Genomic DNA, 17,856 nt, shown 5'->3' on the forward strand with positions numbered 1-17,856 from the left:
GAACACAAGAGTCAAAGTTCTTTTTCATCCGCTCTACCAGCTTACCTGCCAATATTGTAAGAGAAATAATATTTGAAAGGGAGGCAATGAATTCAAAGTATGTAGAGTTTGAGATACCTGTGGGACATTATGTTTCCTAAACAATGTGAAAGGCAGAACCATATATTAAGAGAGGTGTCTGGGTTGGAGACAGACCACAGCCATCAGTAAGCCATCAGTAAGTTACTGAAGCTCAGCTTGCTGTTCAACAAGCAACCCTAGTAAACTCATCAGTAGTATCACCTGCCCAAATCTGGTCATTAATATTACTTTATAATTGCTTTGTACCACAAAGTACAACTGTGCTGTCATAGTGTATCTCAGTTGATCCTCACAACAGTTCTATTTTAGTTAGTAACAAAGATATTGTTATTCTCACTTCACAGATGAAGTGCCAGCCGAAGACGACCATGGTAAGAGAGGGTAGTGACAGGATAGATACCGCTGACTACTGCTTCTCTTTACCATAAGGTCTCTTTTCAATGTTTCCTTGTATCCAGGTTGAATTTTAAAAGAAGTTACAAATCTAGTCTCAACTGGTTCCACAGATCTTGAATTCTGAGTTGGACAAAAATAGTGGGGATAAGTGTTCTGAGAGAGTGGTAATTATGAACAGCTTACTGGGGGCAGAGTTCCAAACTTCCCCATTCAACTTCCTAAAAAGCATTCATTTTTTGAGCCTACAATTAAATCAAATAATATTCTAGTACTGCATCACTTTTTACAACAAAAAATTGTAACACATCTCTAAAGAATTAGCAGAGATATTTGCTAATTGAGTTACTTGGTCATACTTTTGTCTAACAACCAAATATTATCTTTATTTTTTCCTTTTTGGAACATAGGCTGACAGATTCCTTCGACTACAACAAGCAGCAGAATTTTACCTTATGCAGGTGGTTGACATTCATACCTTTGTGGGAATTGCCAGTTTCAGCAGCAAAGGAGAGATCAGAGCCCAACTACACCAAATTAAGAGTGATGATGACCGAAAGCTGTTGGTTTCCAATCTGCCTACCTCTGTGTCATCTGAAGCAGAACCCAGCATCTGCTCAGGGCTTAAGAAAGGATTTGAGGTACAGGAGAGCATCCCAAGCCTTGGCTCACCATCACTTTCTTGTGCATCTTGCATCTGAGGCTGCTTCTGACCTAGGGCAATCTGTTACAGGGTGGTCGTAACAGCCGCAACCATAGGAGAGTGATGATGACTATCTTTAAGGTCTTGATCATGTCTTGCTTACCATTAAACCCTCTGTGTCTAGCAAAGTACCTGGTGTATAATAGTTACTTAATAAACACTTGCTGAAGGAATGAGTAAATAAATTAATACAGAGGCCAAGGCTGGGAGACTTCAGTATCATCTGGACAATTTCTAATACTGTCCCCATCCATTCTGAGATCATCACAACTGTGACATTTTTACCCATGAGTTTTCCAGTCAAAGTCAGATTTCCTGGCTCCTGCTCATACTAGACCTCAAGAAATGAGAACCAGTTAAGGCAGAGGTATGTTTCAGGAATGACAGAGTTCATCTCAGTCAACATATGGATTCAACAATATCAACATATTGGATTTGACATCTAGGATAACACCATGCATTAAACATCTGGTAACAAATAAGATGATCAACTACAACTGTTGTTGCTTAAAGGGAAGTGTTTCTCAACCTTGGCTACCCATTAAAATCACCTGGGTATTAAAAAATTTCTGAACCTAGCTCTCACCCCCAGAGATACTGATTTAATTGATCTGGAGTGTGGCCTGGATTTTAAAATTGTTTAAAGTTTCCCATCTGAGTCTAATGTGTAGCCCAGGTTGAGAACTGCTGCTCCAGTGCCTCTTACTGGTCCTACACTGAGTCTCAGAAGTAAGGATCTCACACAATAATGTTCCCCCATATCCTCTGTGATGGACACTATTCTAAACTGGGGCCTATCATGGTGATTTGAACTGGAAGAGTCTTGTCTGCATGCAAACCAACAATGGCATGAGGATGACAAGTACTATGATGGAGTGAACTGAGGACTGAATGGGGATGGGGATGGAGTGCAGGGAGCTATAGGGGACCCCAAAGAGGCATATTCCCCACCTGGTGGGGAATTTGGAATGATGGTGAATCCATCTGCTCAGCTAGACAGTTTAAATTACATTTCCTTCCAATGACTTATATTCTATGTTCAGGTGGTTGAAAAACTGAATGGAAAAGCCTATGGCTCTGTGATGATATTAGTGACCAGTGGAGATGATAAGCATATTGGCAATTGTTTACTCACTGTGCTCAGCAGTGGCTCAACCATTCATTCCATAGCCCTGGGTTCGTCTGTGGTAGAAAACCTGGAGGAATTATCACATCTTACAGGTAAATGAATTTCTAAAAACATATTTTAGAGCATTTCCTTTTAACATAGTCAAAGCATAACAATGAAATTTAGATTATGTCAACAGAATATATGGGCTAGTTGAAAAAAATAGAATGATTTCTTAAGAAAAAAGCAAAAATCATTGCTAAAATCTTGCTGAATTTTTAATATTTTCCTTAGGAGCCAATTATATACATCCAATGAAAATGCTATTTTATAATTTCTTTGTTAAACCAGCCTGGGCATGTATAATCATGAGCTACAAAATACTAACTTTCATGATAAGAATACATACTGTATTGTAATATACATATCTTTTTGTGCTCTAAATTAGGCACAGAATAATTTTATCTTATAATCCCTATAGTTGATAAAAATGGGTATGCAGACTCAAAAACTGAAATTTAGACTATTGCAAACAATGCTTTCAGAATGTAAATATATAGCAATGTCAATAGACAGCAATTAACCTAGACTATCTAGAATTACTTTGATCACAAGACTATTCAATAAATATTTACTGACTTTTTATCATGATCCGGGTAGATGTTTAGGCCTTGACATTAGAACTATGAACAGGACAGACCACCTGCCTCATGCCACTTACCATGTGGTTGTGTAGGATGCCATGTAAAGCAAGTCAAACACAACTCCTACTTCCCCAAAAGTGACCTTTTTATTCAAGAAAGGTTTTTAGAAAAGGCATTAACATATTATTTTTTGTTTCATTTTACACATTTTAATAAATCCCAATCATGTATTTCAGGAGGTTTAAAGTTCTTTGTTCCAGATAAATCAAACTCCAATAGCATGATTGATGCTTTCAGTAAAATTCCCTCTGGAACTGGAGACGTTTTTCAACAACGTATTCAGGTCAGAATTTTCTCAGTATTGTACTTACAGATGGGGTTGGTGACAAGGGGGTATGAGGCAAGGACAGTAGATGAATTGTGTTAACTGCCCATTAAGCTTATTTGAATATGTAACAGTCCTTGGGTGGAAGGCATTCAATGAGCTTCTTGGTGTCACCAGAGTCAGGATTCAGTTTTACCTGATATCTATACTTCTTACCCACCCTTAAGAGTGATTTTTTTTCTACCGGCTACCACAGCTTTTAAGGTTTGTAAGGAAAACTGGTTCCTTTCTCATGTTCAAAGTTGGGATGGGGATAGGGTGTGAGGTGGAAGTAAGCCCAGAAGAAAAATAAGAAACCATTTGTTTAGTTTTAGTTCCATAATAACTTTCCATCAATCAGAATCCACTCTACTTTCACTTCTTAAAAAACTTTTTCGAAGCTCCCCCTCATACAAAAAGTATCACCTATTTCATTAAATTCTAAAAATGTCTAAATATCTCTTCAACTATCTATTTGACTTTGCACACAAAAACTTCCTCTATCAAGCTATTTTTTAAAAGAGCTACTTTCTTTTTCTAAATAAAGATATTTTGAACATAATTGAACAACGTTTTGTACAAAATTTCATCTGCTGTTTCCTTACAGATGGTAAGTGTACCTGCCAAGTTAACGACTTGGTGTGAACAGTAAAGTCAGTAAATTAGTCTTAGGAACTATTCAACATAAAGATTATATGTACACAGTAAAGGCACTAATCACAATTTCAACATCAGAAGTGAAAAAAGGTAAAGTATAAATGATAATATATATTATAGATTAGACTACAATTGACTCTTCTGAATAATTTTATCCTTGATCTCCTATTTAATAATGTGAAATAAAAACATGTTTAAAGGGGAAAAAAAACTAACAAAATATTATTCATAAGGCTCCAAGTAGCCTTATGTTCCCAAACTTTGCTACCTCTCTCCAGATGTTTGTATGTCATTAGCCCCATGACACTGTGGGCAGCAACTATGTCCTCAATAGCTCAGAGCCCAGCAGTGGTCAGTAGTCCACAACACTTCTAAAATTGATTTGAAGAAATAATCTACAGCATCATTACTATCATCCACCAATAAATTTTATATGCTTTCCAAGTACGAGCAATTTTACAGTCTTACTCATGTATTTATTTAATAAATAGAATTTTTCAAAGTTATTTACAAACTTGTATCCACTGTGAACACCCTACGATTAAACTCAGGGGCTCTGGTGTCAGCCCTCCTGGGCTTTATCCCACTTCCACCTCCGTGCTAGGTGACACTGGACAAATTACTTCTCTAAGCTGCAGTCTTGTCATCTGTGAAATGTGGACAACAATAGTAATCATCTCAGAGGGTTTTCATAAGGATTAGGTGAGGTAATAAATGTAAAGCATTTACCACAGTGACAGCATCTGTATGCACTCTGTATGTGCTACACACACACACACACACATGAACATGCACTGGGCTTATTGTAAATGGCTAAATGATTTTTTAATGTACCAAAACCCTCTGAAACCCTGTGTTTTATTTCTTATTAAAATACATAAAAGTATCTGGACAACATGCAAATTCAACCATTGAAGGACTAACAGTTACCAAAGGGAAAGGGGCTGGGGAGGATGGGTGGAAAGGGAGGGATAAGGGGAAAAAGGAGTATTATGCACGGGGAAGGCAGTATAGCACAGAGAAGACAAGTAGTGACTCTATAGCATCTTACTACGCTGATGGACAGTGACTGTAATGGGGTATGTGGTGGGCACTTGATAAGGGGGGAAATCTAGTAACCACAATGTTGCTCATGTAAGTGTATATTAATGATACCAAAAAAAAATTCAACCATTTAAGCACATTCACAAACAAAAATAAAAAGTTTATTATAATTGCTGATCTGAAGCTAATGTTGACTTGGAAGAGAGGTAAGTATGAGAACAGATAAAATCTCAGAATAATGAAGTGACACTTGCATTAACTATAACAAAATATTTTGTATCTACTGTACTGTAATAGACAATATTTTGCTTTTCATGAAGTATTTTCATGAAAAGTGATTCATACAAATATAATGTCAGAATTAAATTATTTTTATTTTTGTCAATTTATTTTTTTCATAAAAGAAAAAGATGAATGTTATGCATACACCAGAAAATTTCACATACATATTCTCTTGAACAGCTTGAAAGTATGGGTGAAGATGTGAAACCTCACCATCAGTTGAAAAGCACTGTGACTGTGGATAATAGTGTGGGCAATGACACTACCTTTCTAGTCACATGGCAGACCAGTGGCCCCCCTGAGATTGTATTATTCGAACCTAATGGAAGAAAATACTACACTAATGATTTCATCCCCAACCTAGCTTTGCAGACTGCTCGCCTGCGCATTCCAGGAACTGCTAAGGTGGGTGTTTTAAGCTTGTTCATAATGACTACATTTAATCAAGTGCATGACTTTTAACTGAATCTCATAATTAAGTACATTGTGTAAAGGAAATCCTATTCTGATACATCAAAAAAATTTTAATTTCATAATAAGGCATTTTTTTAATGTTAAAATTTTAAGAAGAACAACTATGGTATGTTCAAAACTTAAATTGACATCACAGGTTTCTCATGTCAACAGTGGAAATTAGCATGTATGTAGTACAAATAATCTCTATTTGCTTACTTCCTTCTTTACAAAATCCATACAAAGTTATCTCTATGTTTAGAAAAGAACCCACCTAGAATTTATAATATGAATACATACAATATACATGGTTTTGAGCATCCACTACATGCTGGCTATTGTTCTAGGTGCTGTATGATAAAATAGCGTAATAGGAATAAGAACAGAGTACTCAGAGCATACAGGAGGGATGTACAGGTAGGGAGGGGAGGGGGAGGAAAAGCTTCCTTTCAAAGACATTGAAATGGAAACATGGAGGATAAGGGAGCCAGAGGTATGAGAGAGATTTTGGGGAGAGGAAACAGAATACAGAAAGGCTCAGAGAAAAAAGAATATGGTTCTTCATAGAACTGTAAGTAGGTCAATAGGATGAACGACACAGGAGCATGTAAGGTGGAGATTCAATAGAAGGAAAGAAGAGGGCACGATGAGGCTAGAAGGGAGCCATGTCAGCAAGGGCTCCAAATGCCAGCAAAGGGAGCAGGAGCTCGAAGCCTCAAGGTACAGGAAACCACTTCAGGTCCTCAGCAGGGTGGTGACCTGACCAGATCCACTCTTGACTCTTGCATTCCCCACTCACCCTCCCCCCGACCCCACCCCTGCCCCAACCACTGTTGAAGCCTCTGCTGTGGCCTCCCTGCCTCTGGGCTAGCATCCCTCTCATCCTCTGTCACAGTGCACTCCTGAAGCACAATCTGACCAAACTTACCTCCTATTCAAACTTTCTGATGGTCTCAGGATAAAATCCATGTGGTTACTGTTACATACCAGGCCCTCTGTGTTCTGAATTACGTCCAAGTTTATCTCTTAACCCTCCTCCCAAACACCCTGTGCTCTGCTCCTCCTTAACTTCTCTCCCAACTTACCATGTTTTTTTCACACCTGTGTAAAGGACCAAGAAGACTTTACCTACTTTTTGCTGCCTTTGCCTGACCTCTTTTCAGGACTAGGTGCCCTGTCTCAAAACACTTATTACACCCAAAGAGAAGGTTTTTATGTGGAGACTCCTGCTATGTGTCTGTTACTAACATTACAATTACAAAAAAAAAAAAAAGAATAACTCAATAGATAGGTGATCTTAATGCCTGACTTGTGGCTTCACAGGGAAATGTCCAGCACACGGACCCCATGAAGCAGGCAGGGCAGGGTGTGGTGGCATCTTAACTGTCCACACTGAGTCACAACTCAGCCCACTGCTTTCTCTCTTCCTCCTGGTCTATTTTGTTCCTCCAAATACTTCCAGGGCTTAATAATGAGCAATAGCAGGGTGGAGAAAAAGACTATTGATGCACAGTCTTACCAAATGAACAAATTTCTGCTACATTGTAGTTTAAGCTTTTTTCTTTCAGACATTCTTTGGCAGGTTTCCCCCAGGCAGCCTAGACAGGCAAAGGAGAATGGTATTTTATAATATTTCTGTAAAACAGTCAACATAAATATTGCAGAATTCTGAACTATTAAAAAACAGTGTTCCTTTTTTTGGTCCCGAATAACGCATATGGGTTTTGTTACTTAAGATTCACCTGCCTTCTAATCCAGGTAATCCACATAAATCATAATTGTCCAGTCAATTTGCTGTAATTTTCACAGTTATATAAAAGCAATAAAACTCCTTTTAGGTGAACTCAGATTAATATTTGCAGAGTACTTGAAGCTGGATATTTATCATTATCTTCTAAAAATGTGAATCAGAACATGTCCTCCCCAGCAAATAAATTCAGGGTATAATCCCCTAAATATTTACCTAACAATAAAAGTGAGCTGTGCCATGAAAGCCACGTAATCACTGAATTTAGCAATCCCTTAACCGATATCACTTTTCCTGACATTCTTTTGTAGTATTTTAGAAAATGCAAAACCAACAAAACAAGAACAAACATGACTAGGAGCTTAGATTTGGCTTTAAAATTAAGGGGTGAATATTTTTTTCTTCACACTTGACAAAACAAAATGCCTTTGTTTTGCAGCCTGGGGTCTGGACCTACATGCTGAACAATACCCACCATTCTCTTCAAGCCCTGAGAATGACAGTGACCTCTCGCGCCTCACGCTCAGCTGTGCCCCCTGCCACTGTGGAAGCCTTTGTGGAAAGAGACAGCACTCATTTTCCCCAGCCTGTCATGATTTACGCAAGTGTGAGAAAGGGGTTTTATCCCATTCTCAATGCCTCTGTAACTGCTACAGTTGAGCCAGAGACTGGAGATCCTATTAGGCTGACACTTTTTGATGATGGAGCAGGTAACAAGGAATGTCATGTCATTTTTCATGTTCCCAGAACTGCTGTGTTATGATGCTGCTGTACCATTATGAAGCTAATCTATAAAATTCCCTCAATTCCATTATTTTTCTCATCCAATCTTATGAGATTCTCAAGACCTCCAACAATCACTGACATACTGAGTAGCTACAGGTCACATCTCTACAAGGAAAGGGAATGAGAACTCGGAAAAAGAGTCTCAGAGTGGCTATGTGTGAGCAAAAGGGTAGCAGGAAATTGCTTGACATGTAAGTCTGGCTTTCACTTGGCCAGTGACACGGGCCACATGCAGTCAGGTCACACAGGAAGAGGTTTGTAGGTCCTTGTGGCATTCTGGGACTTCTCTATGATTCTCCAGCTTTACTGGTCACAGAAATAGTAAGACTGGACAATTAAAAAAGTAACTGAAAACCCGAGGGAGATGCAGTGGCAGTCTCTTTGGACTGGCTGCGAAGGGAAAATTGGAAACTGAACTCGGGACTCAGTAGATGACCCTAGACTAGTTAGCCAGAGTAGTTGGGTTGACAGGAGTCAGAGCCAGTGCCTTTAACATGTATGATTTAGTCACAAGAAGACCAGGCCAGAAAGCCTAGGGGAATCAGGATACAGACAAGATACACATTTCCCCACCACTGGAAAAACAAAGTAAAACAAAAAAATCCCTACTCCAAAGCCCTCACTCTGCTCATGGAGTCACAGCCTCATCATCACGCATCAGAGACAGCAAGGCATCAGGCCGGGGAATGGCACACGGGGTTTCTTCCCGATTAGTTTTTTTTTTACTTTTAAAAACAAAGTCCTTTGTTGTTTTATTCTTCCTGTTCTATTCCTTCCCTAAACTAAATTCTCAGAATGACAATAGATTTCAAAGTCTATGTTGGCAGCACCAAGTGTTTTATCTAGTAATAAAATCATATTCCTCCATTCTGTTGTTTCACAATAAATTTTTCAGGAATCTTGGGTTTGGTAACCCACTAGTATCTTGCCAGGACAATTTTGTATGACACAAAAGTTCATTTAGATAATTTTAGTTCAAGTACACCTCACAGGGATACCAGAGAGGTCCTCTTGTTTTGTCTATTGGAATGGATCCAAGTGAACATCTCATGTTCTGGTGACTCACCTGCAGTCACACTTTCCAATTTTTGTATGCAGTCCAAAAATGCAGTTTGCAGAATGTTTTTCCCTTGCCCCATCCTATGGGCTGGTCTGGAGCACAGATCCTGCTCTCTTAGGAAAAATAACCTGAGTCAGCTTAACAGCTTTTATATTTGTTCCCTGGAACCATTTCATTTATTTCATAGCTAAATCTATACCCTACTAAAAGAAACAATGGAAAATATTGCTTAGGCATCAAAGTGTAAATTTAGTTTTTCCCCCAATACTTAACATACATGTATATACCTGTCTACTTCTTATAATGGAAGCAGTATTTATCTACTAGAAAGATTAATAGTGATAAAATTTATACTTGTAAAACATACTTTCTCACGCACATAATAACCATCTCTGAAATAACCATCACAACAACCCGGCGAGATAAGCTATCCCCATTTTATAGATGAGAAAACTGAGGCTCAGAGTGATTGTTTCACAGCTCCAAAGTGGCAGGTCCAGACCTTGAAGCTAAGTCCCCTGATGCCCAAGCCAGTGTTCTTTTCCATTTCTTTCTGACTCAGTGATTAAGAGGCAGCAGCAGTAACTGTGGAATGATAGATTTCCCTTATCATGTCTCAACAAAGATAGATCTTGTTCATCATTAAACCATTAAGTATTAAGATGTGGTTTCTTTGCAAGAGCTAAAAGATTGTCTAAACCTACTATGATAATAGACTGTTTAGCACTTTTTACTTTAATTAAATATACTACTTTTCTCATGTTAAGGAGCAGCCCTGCCTTTGTGGTGGGAATCCTAGAGCACTTGAGTGGTGACACAGTGCTAGGAAACAGGGCTGGGTGTGTGGTGGGAAAACTGAATTGACTCTAGGATAGGCCAAGCTGCATGCCCAGTGTGACCTCCTGCTCTTTAGTGGTGAATGTGTTCTGCACTTGGGCTAAGCTATACCTCCCACTGTGCCCTGGAGTCTAGGCCCTTCTGCCCTTCAGTCATAGACTTGGTTTGGAAATGAAGTGTTCACTAAGATTCGAAGTGCAAGGAAGGAAGTCTAGCACTGGTCAAGCTTTCAGAATACCTCCTGGGAGCATGGCAGATGGAACAAAAGCCCAAACTCCAAGCCAGTGAGCCCCTTAGAATCTAGAACAACAGTTCCATATACCCTCTAATAAAGAAATGAAATAATTTCACTCTACTTTTCAGGAAAAAACATTTTTTTCCCATCAGTTTTTTTTTTCATCAGGGTTTCAGACATTCAAAAACCCTTTGAAATTGTATGAAATGTGTGTGTGTATATGCATACATGTTTATTTCCTGGGAACAGAATATCTTTAGTCTCAAAAGGGTCTGTGACCGTAGACAAACTTAAGAATGCTTGGTTTCTGTGAAAAAGTAGTATTATTTTCATTGATAGGAATGAGAGCTTTAAAGGTGATTATTAAATGCTTTATTAGTATAAAGTAGGTACAACTCATTCACCTGTAGATAACCACTTTTCAGATGTTAAGAAATCACACCAAGAAATTATGGACCATTGGAATTTTTATCATCTGACAATACCAGAAGTACTATGAACATGAGTGCATATGCTAAAATGGGAATGACTGAACGGCAGAAGGGTCTAGACTCCAGAGCATAGTGGGAGGTATAGCTTAGCCCAAGTGCATATGCTAAAAGGGGAATAAATCTCATTTTTTATAATTAGGTACTAGTAATCAATTGAAGACAAATGTTGACACTGAGCTTTTTTTATATATGCAGGTGCTGATATTATAAGAAATGATGGAATTTACTCGAGGTATTTTTTCTCCTTCACTGTAAATGGTAGACATAGCTTGAAAGTGCATGTCAGTTACTCTCCCAGCATTGGTGGCCTAGCCCACTCGATTCCAGGGAGTCATGCTCTGTATGTGCCAGGCTACATAGCAGATGGTAAGAATCATTAGCACTGTCATTTGAATAACATCATTTAATGTATATATCTCTGATGAGCGAGAGAGGGAGAAACAAGTGTGTGTGTGTGTGTGTGTGTGTGTGTGTGTGTTAGACAAAGAGAACAATAGAATTTCAAAATTCTTTATACTTAAGTGAATGCATAATCTGTTGACTCTTCAGTCCTCACTGATACATAGCAGGGGACAATAAGAGCTAATTCCCACAGATTTCTCCTCCCTCATTGTTGTCATTATTTTGACTTCTTCTTGTGACTGTTTCATCAGAATTACTAACAAATTAAGAGATGTACTAAATTTCTCAGTTCCAGCTCCTGTACTTCCTCTACAAGGTTTAGGCAAAAGAAAGAAGCAAAACGTTGTTAGTGGTTGAAAGAAGGAAGTAAACAGATAAAAAAATCCACATAGGAAATGAGTTCCTGAAAGAAGTGAGTTTGGATGTTACAGAGAACTGAGTGATTTCCAAAGATGTTCTGTCTCCCTTCAAGATAAAAGTACTGAATAAATAGAAGACACACATATTTTTTAAACACCATAATCGTAGTTTCAGATGGGAAGCCTTGGTTTAAGTATAACAGATAAGCCGATACCTGCTATAATCTTTGACCTCTTCTTTGACAATCTCAAAAAAAATGTAAACAAACAATTTAAAAGTCCTTAATCTCAAAAAAAACATTTTTAAAGCATTCTTTCCAAAAGTGTGGAGAATTTATGAATACTGTTCATGTATTTAGCAGTTATAACTAATCATTTGGACTATTCCATAACAACCGTTTCATGTTGTTGTTCTGTATGTACTTTTCAGTAGAAAACAATCAAAATGTTTCAGTGAATTTGTATCTCCTGAAACCTTTATTGTTGCTTAGAACACTATTTATTCTCACTTGTATTTAAATTAATTCAGATTACTTCAAAACCAATGTAAATCAATTTTTGAAGTAAAATCATTTTATTATGTGGATATGATTTTGTATCTAGATATAATACTTCATTCTTAAATATATAGTTCTTCTTTCATTTATACATCAAACATTTTTGAAGGCCTGCTAAGTGACAGGTCTAGTCCTAGGAACTTCGAATACCAGGTAGAATAAGACTTGATTCTTATCAAGGATCTTGCAGGCTACTGACTGGTATAGTATCTTCTTAAAACCAATGGACTTAAAGGATACAAATATCAGCATCTAGTGTACAGTGAGAATAGAAAAGTAATATTCAACTGTGCTTTTATCTGTGTGCTTCATATAGCATAGAGAGAAAGAGTTTTCCCTAGGCACACCTACTATACATTCATAGCATTCACTTTGTCAGCTCACTAGGTGATGGTCTTTAGCCCACACTTCATTGAAAAATGGGAACTGCTCTGTTTTCACACTACCAGATCACCAGACACTGCAGTGTCTGCAACCTTCCTCTGCTCCTCAAAGACTACTGTCTCCATTTTGCTCTGCTTCCCACTCAGCCTGCTCCTCCAGGGACCTTGAGAGCTCAACCTTGCATGTTTCCACTGTACTAATCCCTCCGAACAGTGTTCAGGCATGTTTTATTACTTCCATATCTAAAAATTCTTTTCTTGGCCCCCTTTCAGCTATTGTCCTCCTCCCTAATCTCCATCATCCAGTTCCTTGAAATTAATCTAAACCTTCTGACTGTAAGTTCTCACTGCCAATTTACTACTCTACTCACAGCAACCTGACTTCCACCCAAATAACTCTACTGGAATCGCTCTGGCCCTAGTCACCAATGACTGCCTGCTGCTCAATCCAAAGAACACATTTCAGTCCTCATTTTACCTGGCATCAGCAGTGTGCGACACAGCTGAGTGATTTCTCCTTTGTCATTTCCTGGTTTCTATGATACTGCACTCTTCTGATTACCTCTAATTCTTCAGAATTCTCTTTCAGGCCCCTTTTCCAGCTCCTCCTTTTCTACCAAGCCTCTAAATGTTGGCAATTCTCAGAGCTCAGTCCTAACCCTCTCACTCTAGCAACTGGAGCCACACTGCCTGGGCTTGAAACCAAGCTTTGGGTGATTTTGAGCACTTAGCTTGTGTGTACTTCCATTTCATCATCCTGAAAAATGGAGATAATAATTGTATGCGCCTTATGGCTTTGTTGGGAAAATTAAATAGTTGATATATGTAATGTACTTGGATAAGTACCTGACACATAGTGAGACTGGCACTCAATAAATGCTATTTATCATTATAGTTGAAATTCTTATGAGGTAATCTCATTAGTTCATATGGCATAAATTCAAAATTACTAAATCTAGCTAAAGCCTCTTTTCTGAGTTTAAAATTCATATCTAACTGGATCCTTTTTATCTTCAACTAGATGTTCTACAGGGATTGCAAACATAACATTTTTAGTCTCCTTTCCTCTGACCTGCTCCTCCTCCCAAGTTGCTCATTTTAGAAACCTGGGAGCTATTTCTTTTTTTTTTTTTTCACCAACTTTCTTTCACCATTTCATATTCAAATTCATCACTGGCTTTTGCTGGTTTTATCTCCAAACCACGTCTTGAACTGCCTACTGCCTGCCTCCGCTCCACTGCCATCACCCAGCCCACACTGCCATCTCCTGCCTGGACTATTGCATTGGCTGTCTTAGTGGCCTCAGTGCTGGCTGTATGGGAATCCATTCTGCACCAAGAGCAGCCAGAGCGAACTGTTAGGAAGCAAATGCAGTCACGTCACCGCCATGCTTCCCCACAGTACGTCAGATTGAACTCTAAAACCACTACAATGGCCCATGAGGTCCTGCGTGACTTTTCTCTCCTGTCTCATCTCACACTATATTCTACCTTGCTTTAATTATGTTTCTCTAACTTTCAAAGCTCTCAGCACCTCAGAGTTTTACACAACCTGTTCCTTCTTCCTGGGAAATTATTACCTCCTCTCTGCCTGGCCGACGCTACTCAACCTGTAGGAAACCTTTTACTTCTTTGATGCCATTATAAAGTATGTACCTGTGACTTATCTTCCTCCATAGCACCCTGCCTTGTTTTCCTTCTTACATTTATCACAATCTGTATGTATATATTTATTAATATGACTATAAGTTCCATGAGTCATACTATTTGTCTGTGAGCACTGAGACAACATATGCCCTCAAAATACTTACTGAATGAATGGATGAATGGATGAATGAATGAGTGAATGAGTTGTTGAATACACAAATTCAGTTATTCTAAAGATGTAGTGAGGAAAAAGAAGTTTTAAAATGTCTCAATAACCTGTCAAAAGCTATTCAGGAGATTGTAATCTGTCACCTTAGCTTTTCTTTTCTTTGGTGTCCCAGGTAACATCCAGATGAATGCCCCATGGAAACCAGCAGGCATGAGCGAGGAGGAGCAAAAGTGGGGCTTCACCCGAGTAAGCTCAGGGGGCTCCTTTTCTGTGCTGGGAGTTCCAGCTGACCCCCATCCTAACATATTCCCACCATGCAAAATTATTGACCTGGAAGCTATAAATGCGGAAGAGGAGCTGACTTTATCTTGGACAGCACCTGGGGAAGACTATGATCAGGGCCAGGGTAGGTTTCTTGGCTTCATTACCTCTTTTTCTACAGGATGGCATTTCTAATAACTATGTCAGGGGTTACTTGGGTAAAAATAGCTTCAGGGGCTTAGAACTGACAACACTGCAGAGGGTTACCATGAAAAGCTTTGAGTTCTCGATGAGGCCTTATATTCTGGAGTCCAGGGAATACAGCACACCAGCAAACCCAGGATTGCAGAGGCCCCTGATAAATTGACACTAATCACCCAGAAGCCTTGATTAGGAACATAAATGCCACATGTAATAGCCATCTAGTCAACAGGAATGGGTTCTGTATTACTGAGCATGGACTTTCAAATACTGAAGGTGATGGGTTTTCTGAAAATTGGACAGTGAATATTTATTCAAAGATTTGTGAGTCAGGTTTAGGGGAATCACTCCCGTAAGTCATGCAAAACTTGTTACATTTTCCTCTCCCACTTCTGGCCATCATTTCTGTTTGAAAGGCTGGAACCCATTCCCTGATTTGGGCTTTCTCACCCTTGCTCAGGTGGACACTGACCAGGTTCCTTCTTTACTTTCCCTTTTCGAGGCATCTGCCCATGTTCAGGCTTCCACCATCATCTCCTGATTCCCACAGCAACTCAACAAAATAACTTTCTTCAAAGGATAACTCTTCCAAGATCTTCACCAAAACACAGTTGCCATTGATTACACATTATATGTGTTTTTCCCTGATGTCCCTGATTGAGATTCCTGTAGGAACCAACCTTTATTGAGAGCTGATTTTTTCAATACTAGTCAATAACAGTGACCATCTTGGGCCTTTGCCAGTCTTGCTTCCAAATGGGTCATCTTTCTTCGGCTTATAAATTCTCTGTTCACTAAACTCACCTGAAGGCATCTCAATGACAAATACTTCTGTGCTGCACAGGAAAATCAATATTGAAGCATTATCTTCCAATTGTTTTGTCAAAATCTATCTCTTCTTGCAGAGAAGAAGGAAGTAAAATATTTTACATTCTGAATTAAGGATTCTCCTAATTTAAAGGTTGCAGAGGTGAAATAATTGAAACTCTAGGATGGACATGTCCCATGTGTAGTAAAGACAGCTGTATCTTAGATATTAGGAAAAAATGATTCCCACTCTGGCTTTAAATCCAGCTGTTTAAATCCAGCTGTAGGTTGCTTAAACTCTTTTGGCCTGTTTCCTTATCTAGAAGCTAGGACTAAATCTATTTCATAAGGTATTACAAAGAAGAAATTAGATGACACATACAAAATCAGAAAAAGAAGAGCAAGTGTGCCCAGGAAGATTCCTGGACTCCTGGCTTGCATTGCTATTGCCTTCTCTAGCTTCTTATTTAGAGCAAGGAGCTGCACACACTTCCATCTCTATTTGAAGGTAAGAGTGGTGCCTTCTCCCTCTCTCCTCACTGCCTCAGAAGCATGGTAGTGTGTTAAAAAGACAAAACTCCTTTACTACTGGTAACTGTTCCTTTCAAGAGCCCCATTAGTTTTATCTACACAACTGAATTAAAAGAGTAGAAAAAGTAAATGTGCACTACCATTGATTAATAGTTTGAAAAGAAGAAACACAACCAAATGGGACTTTAGTTTAGAATTGATATCACAGAGGACATTAGTATAGGAAATAGGCCTTCACACCTTCATACAACATCACTGATGAGCAGGGTGATGGAGGCAGATTAAGTTTGTTATAAGGTCAAAACCTCAACCACAAAAGATATGTGGGGGGAATGGCTAGATGTGAATGAAGTTGCTGAGATCACTCAGTCATAACCGATTTGATGACTTAGCAATAGCAAAACTGACCAGTTAGCCAGTCAACAGACCAACTAACAAGTAGGTGCCTGTTTATTTCATTAAGATGTACTTTCATAGCCCCCTTTTTCCCACAGATTATTGTCTAGGAAGGAATTATCCTCACCTCTATGGCCAGAGTTAGATAAAGTGAAGGTATATCTCTAACTTCATAATTATGAAAAATACAACTATTCTTAAAGACCTTGTTAGCGATAAATGACTATCTCATATATGCATAAGTATATCAGTATACATCTAGGTGCCAGCTCTTCGTCATACACAACATCCTAGAAAGATGATCGATTACATGGAATAAACAAACCATTATCACATCGCTATAATTTGGGCATATATATGGACTAGGTATTATGGAAATGGGTTACTTCCTTTAGTTTTCATTAAAAGTCTGGGGTAAAATAATTGTTAAAATTGAGTACCAAGCATGATCTGTATCTCTGCCATAAAGTTAATTTCCTTTGTGTTTTCTTTAGAAATTAAAGTAAAAATATATTATTTATTAAGTAACTACTACATGCCCAGCATAGTGCTAAACATTACATCAAGATCCTCTATTGAGAGTTAAAAGGTATAAAATGGTTAAAAGTGCCATTTGTATAGTTCAGACTTTGGGAGCCAAGGAATTTAAAAGGACGTGGAGATCAGTGTGGGATGCAGAGGAAGCAGAGGAGAGGCCAGGTCCTAGTGCCAGGGGCCTGGGCAGAGCGTTTGCAGTGGGGCCAGACCACATAAAACAGCAATCTCAGACCTCCTTCCCTGACCCATCTTCCCTGCACACCTGACAGTGTGACTTTCACACTGATCCCTCTGACATCTTTTCATCATGTTCTTATACAACCATTGTTCAACATTATCTTTAAAAATTGTTAAAAATTCACTACCTCTGTAAAAGCCTCTCAGTGACAAAAGTTTTTCTTTCCACTACCTGCTTTCCAGTGCTTATTTATGCTTCTGAGCTGGGAAAACAGTAGTGTGGGAGAAACCTAAAATAATCCGTAAAGGATGGCTTAGATTTCAAATGAGGAGAGGAAGTGTGAACTATTCCCACTGGTAAAGATAGAGCTCCTTGGAGATGGATCCAAGTCTTCAACTTCCTCTCGGTCCTCAAACCAAGCCCAGGGCTTTCCATACTAGGAATTTATTGGTAAAGGTGCTAATGAAGGCGTAACTCTCAGTAACTGGAAAAGTAGCAGCTATTAGACAATAAGTAGTAGGACAGTGTGTAGCCTAGTGGGAGG

At 38.7% G+C, this 17,856-nt stretch overlaps 1 protein-coding gene and 1 long non-coding RNA gene across 2 annotated transcripts in view; one reads left to right on the forward strand and one right to left on the reverse strand.

Moving 5' to 3' along the window:
• CLCA2 (chloride channel accessory 2) overlaps window positions 1–17,856 on the forward strand; it is a 47,537-nt gene that overhangs the window by 24,831 nt on the left and 4,850 nt on the right. Inside the window, exons 7-13 of the mRNA XM_037012526.2 lie at window positions 885–1,115; window positions 2,221–2,398; window positions 3,166–3,272; window positions 5,457–5,681; window positions 7,916–8,186; window positions 11,081–11,251; window positions 14,574–14,807. Of these exons, the coding sequence (XP_036868421.2) occupies window positions 885–1,115; window positions 2,221–2,398; window positions 3,166–3,272; window positions 5,457–5,681; window positions 7,916–8,186; window positions 11,081–11,251; window positions 14,574–14,807 (1,417 nt within the window). The remainder of the gene's footprint in view (window positions 1–884; window positions 1,116–2,220; window positions 2,399–3,165; window positions 3,273–5,456; window positions 5,682–7,915; window positions 8,187–11,080; window positions 11,252–14,573; window positions 14,808–17,856) is intronic.
• The window catches only part of LOC140848923 (uncharacterized), a 57,140-nt gene continuing 44,974 nt past the window's right edge, over window positions 5,691–17,856 (reverse strand). The window contains exon 4 of the long non-coding RNA XR_012130228.1: window positions 5,691–7,327. This is a non-coding gene — a long non-coding RNA (uncharacterized lncRNA). The remainder of the gene's footprint in view (window positions 7,328–17,856) is intronic.

Source organism: Manis javanica, chromosome 4 (assembly GCF_040802235.1).
Source record: "Manis javanica isolate MJ-LG chromosome 4, MJ_LKY, whole genome shotgun sequence".
NCBI lineage: Eukaryota > Metazoa > Chordata > Mammalia > Pholidota > Manidae > Manis > Manis javanica.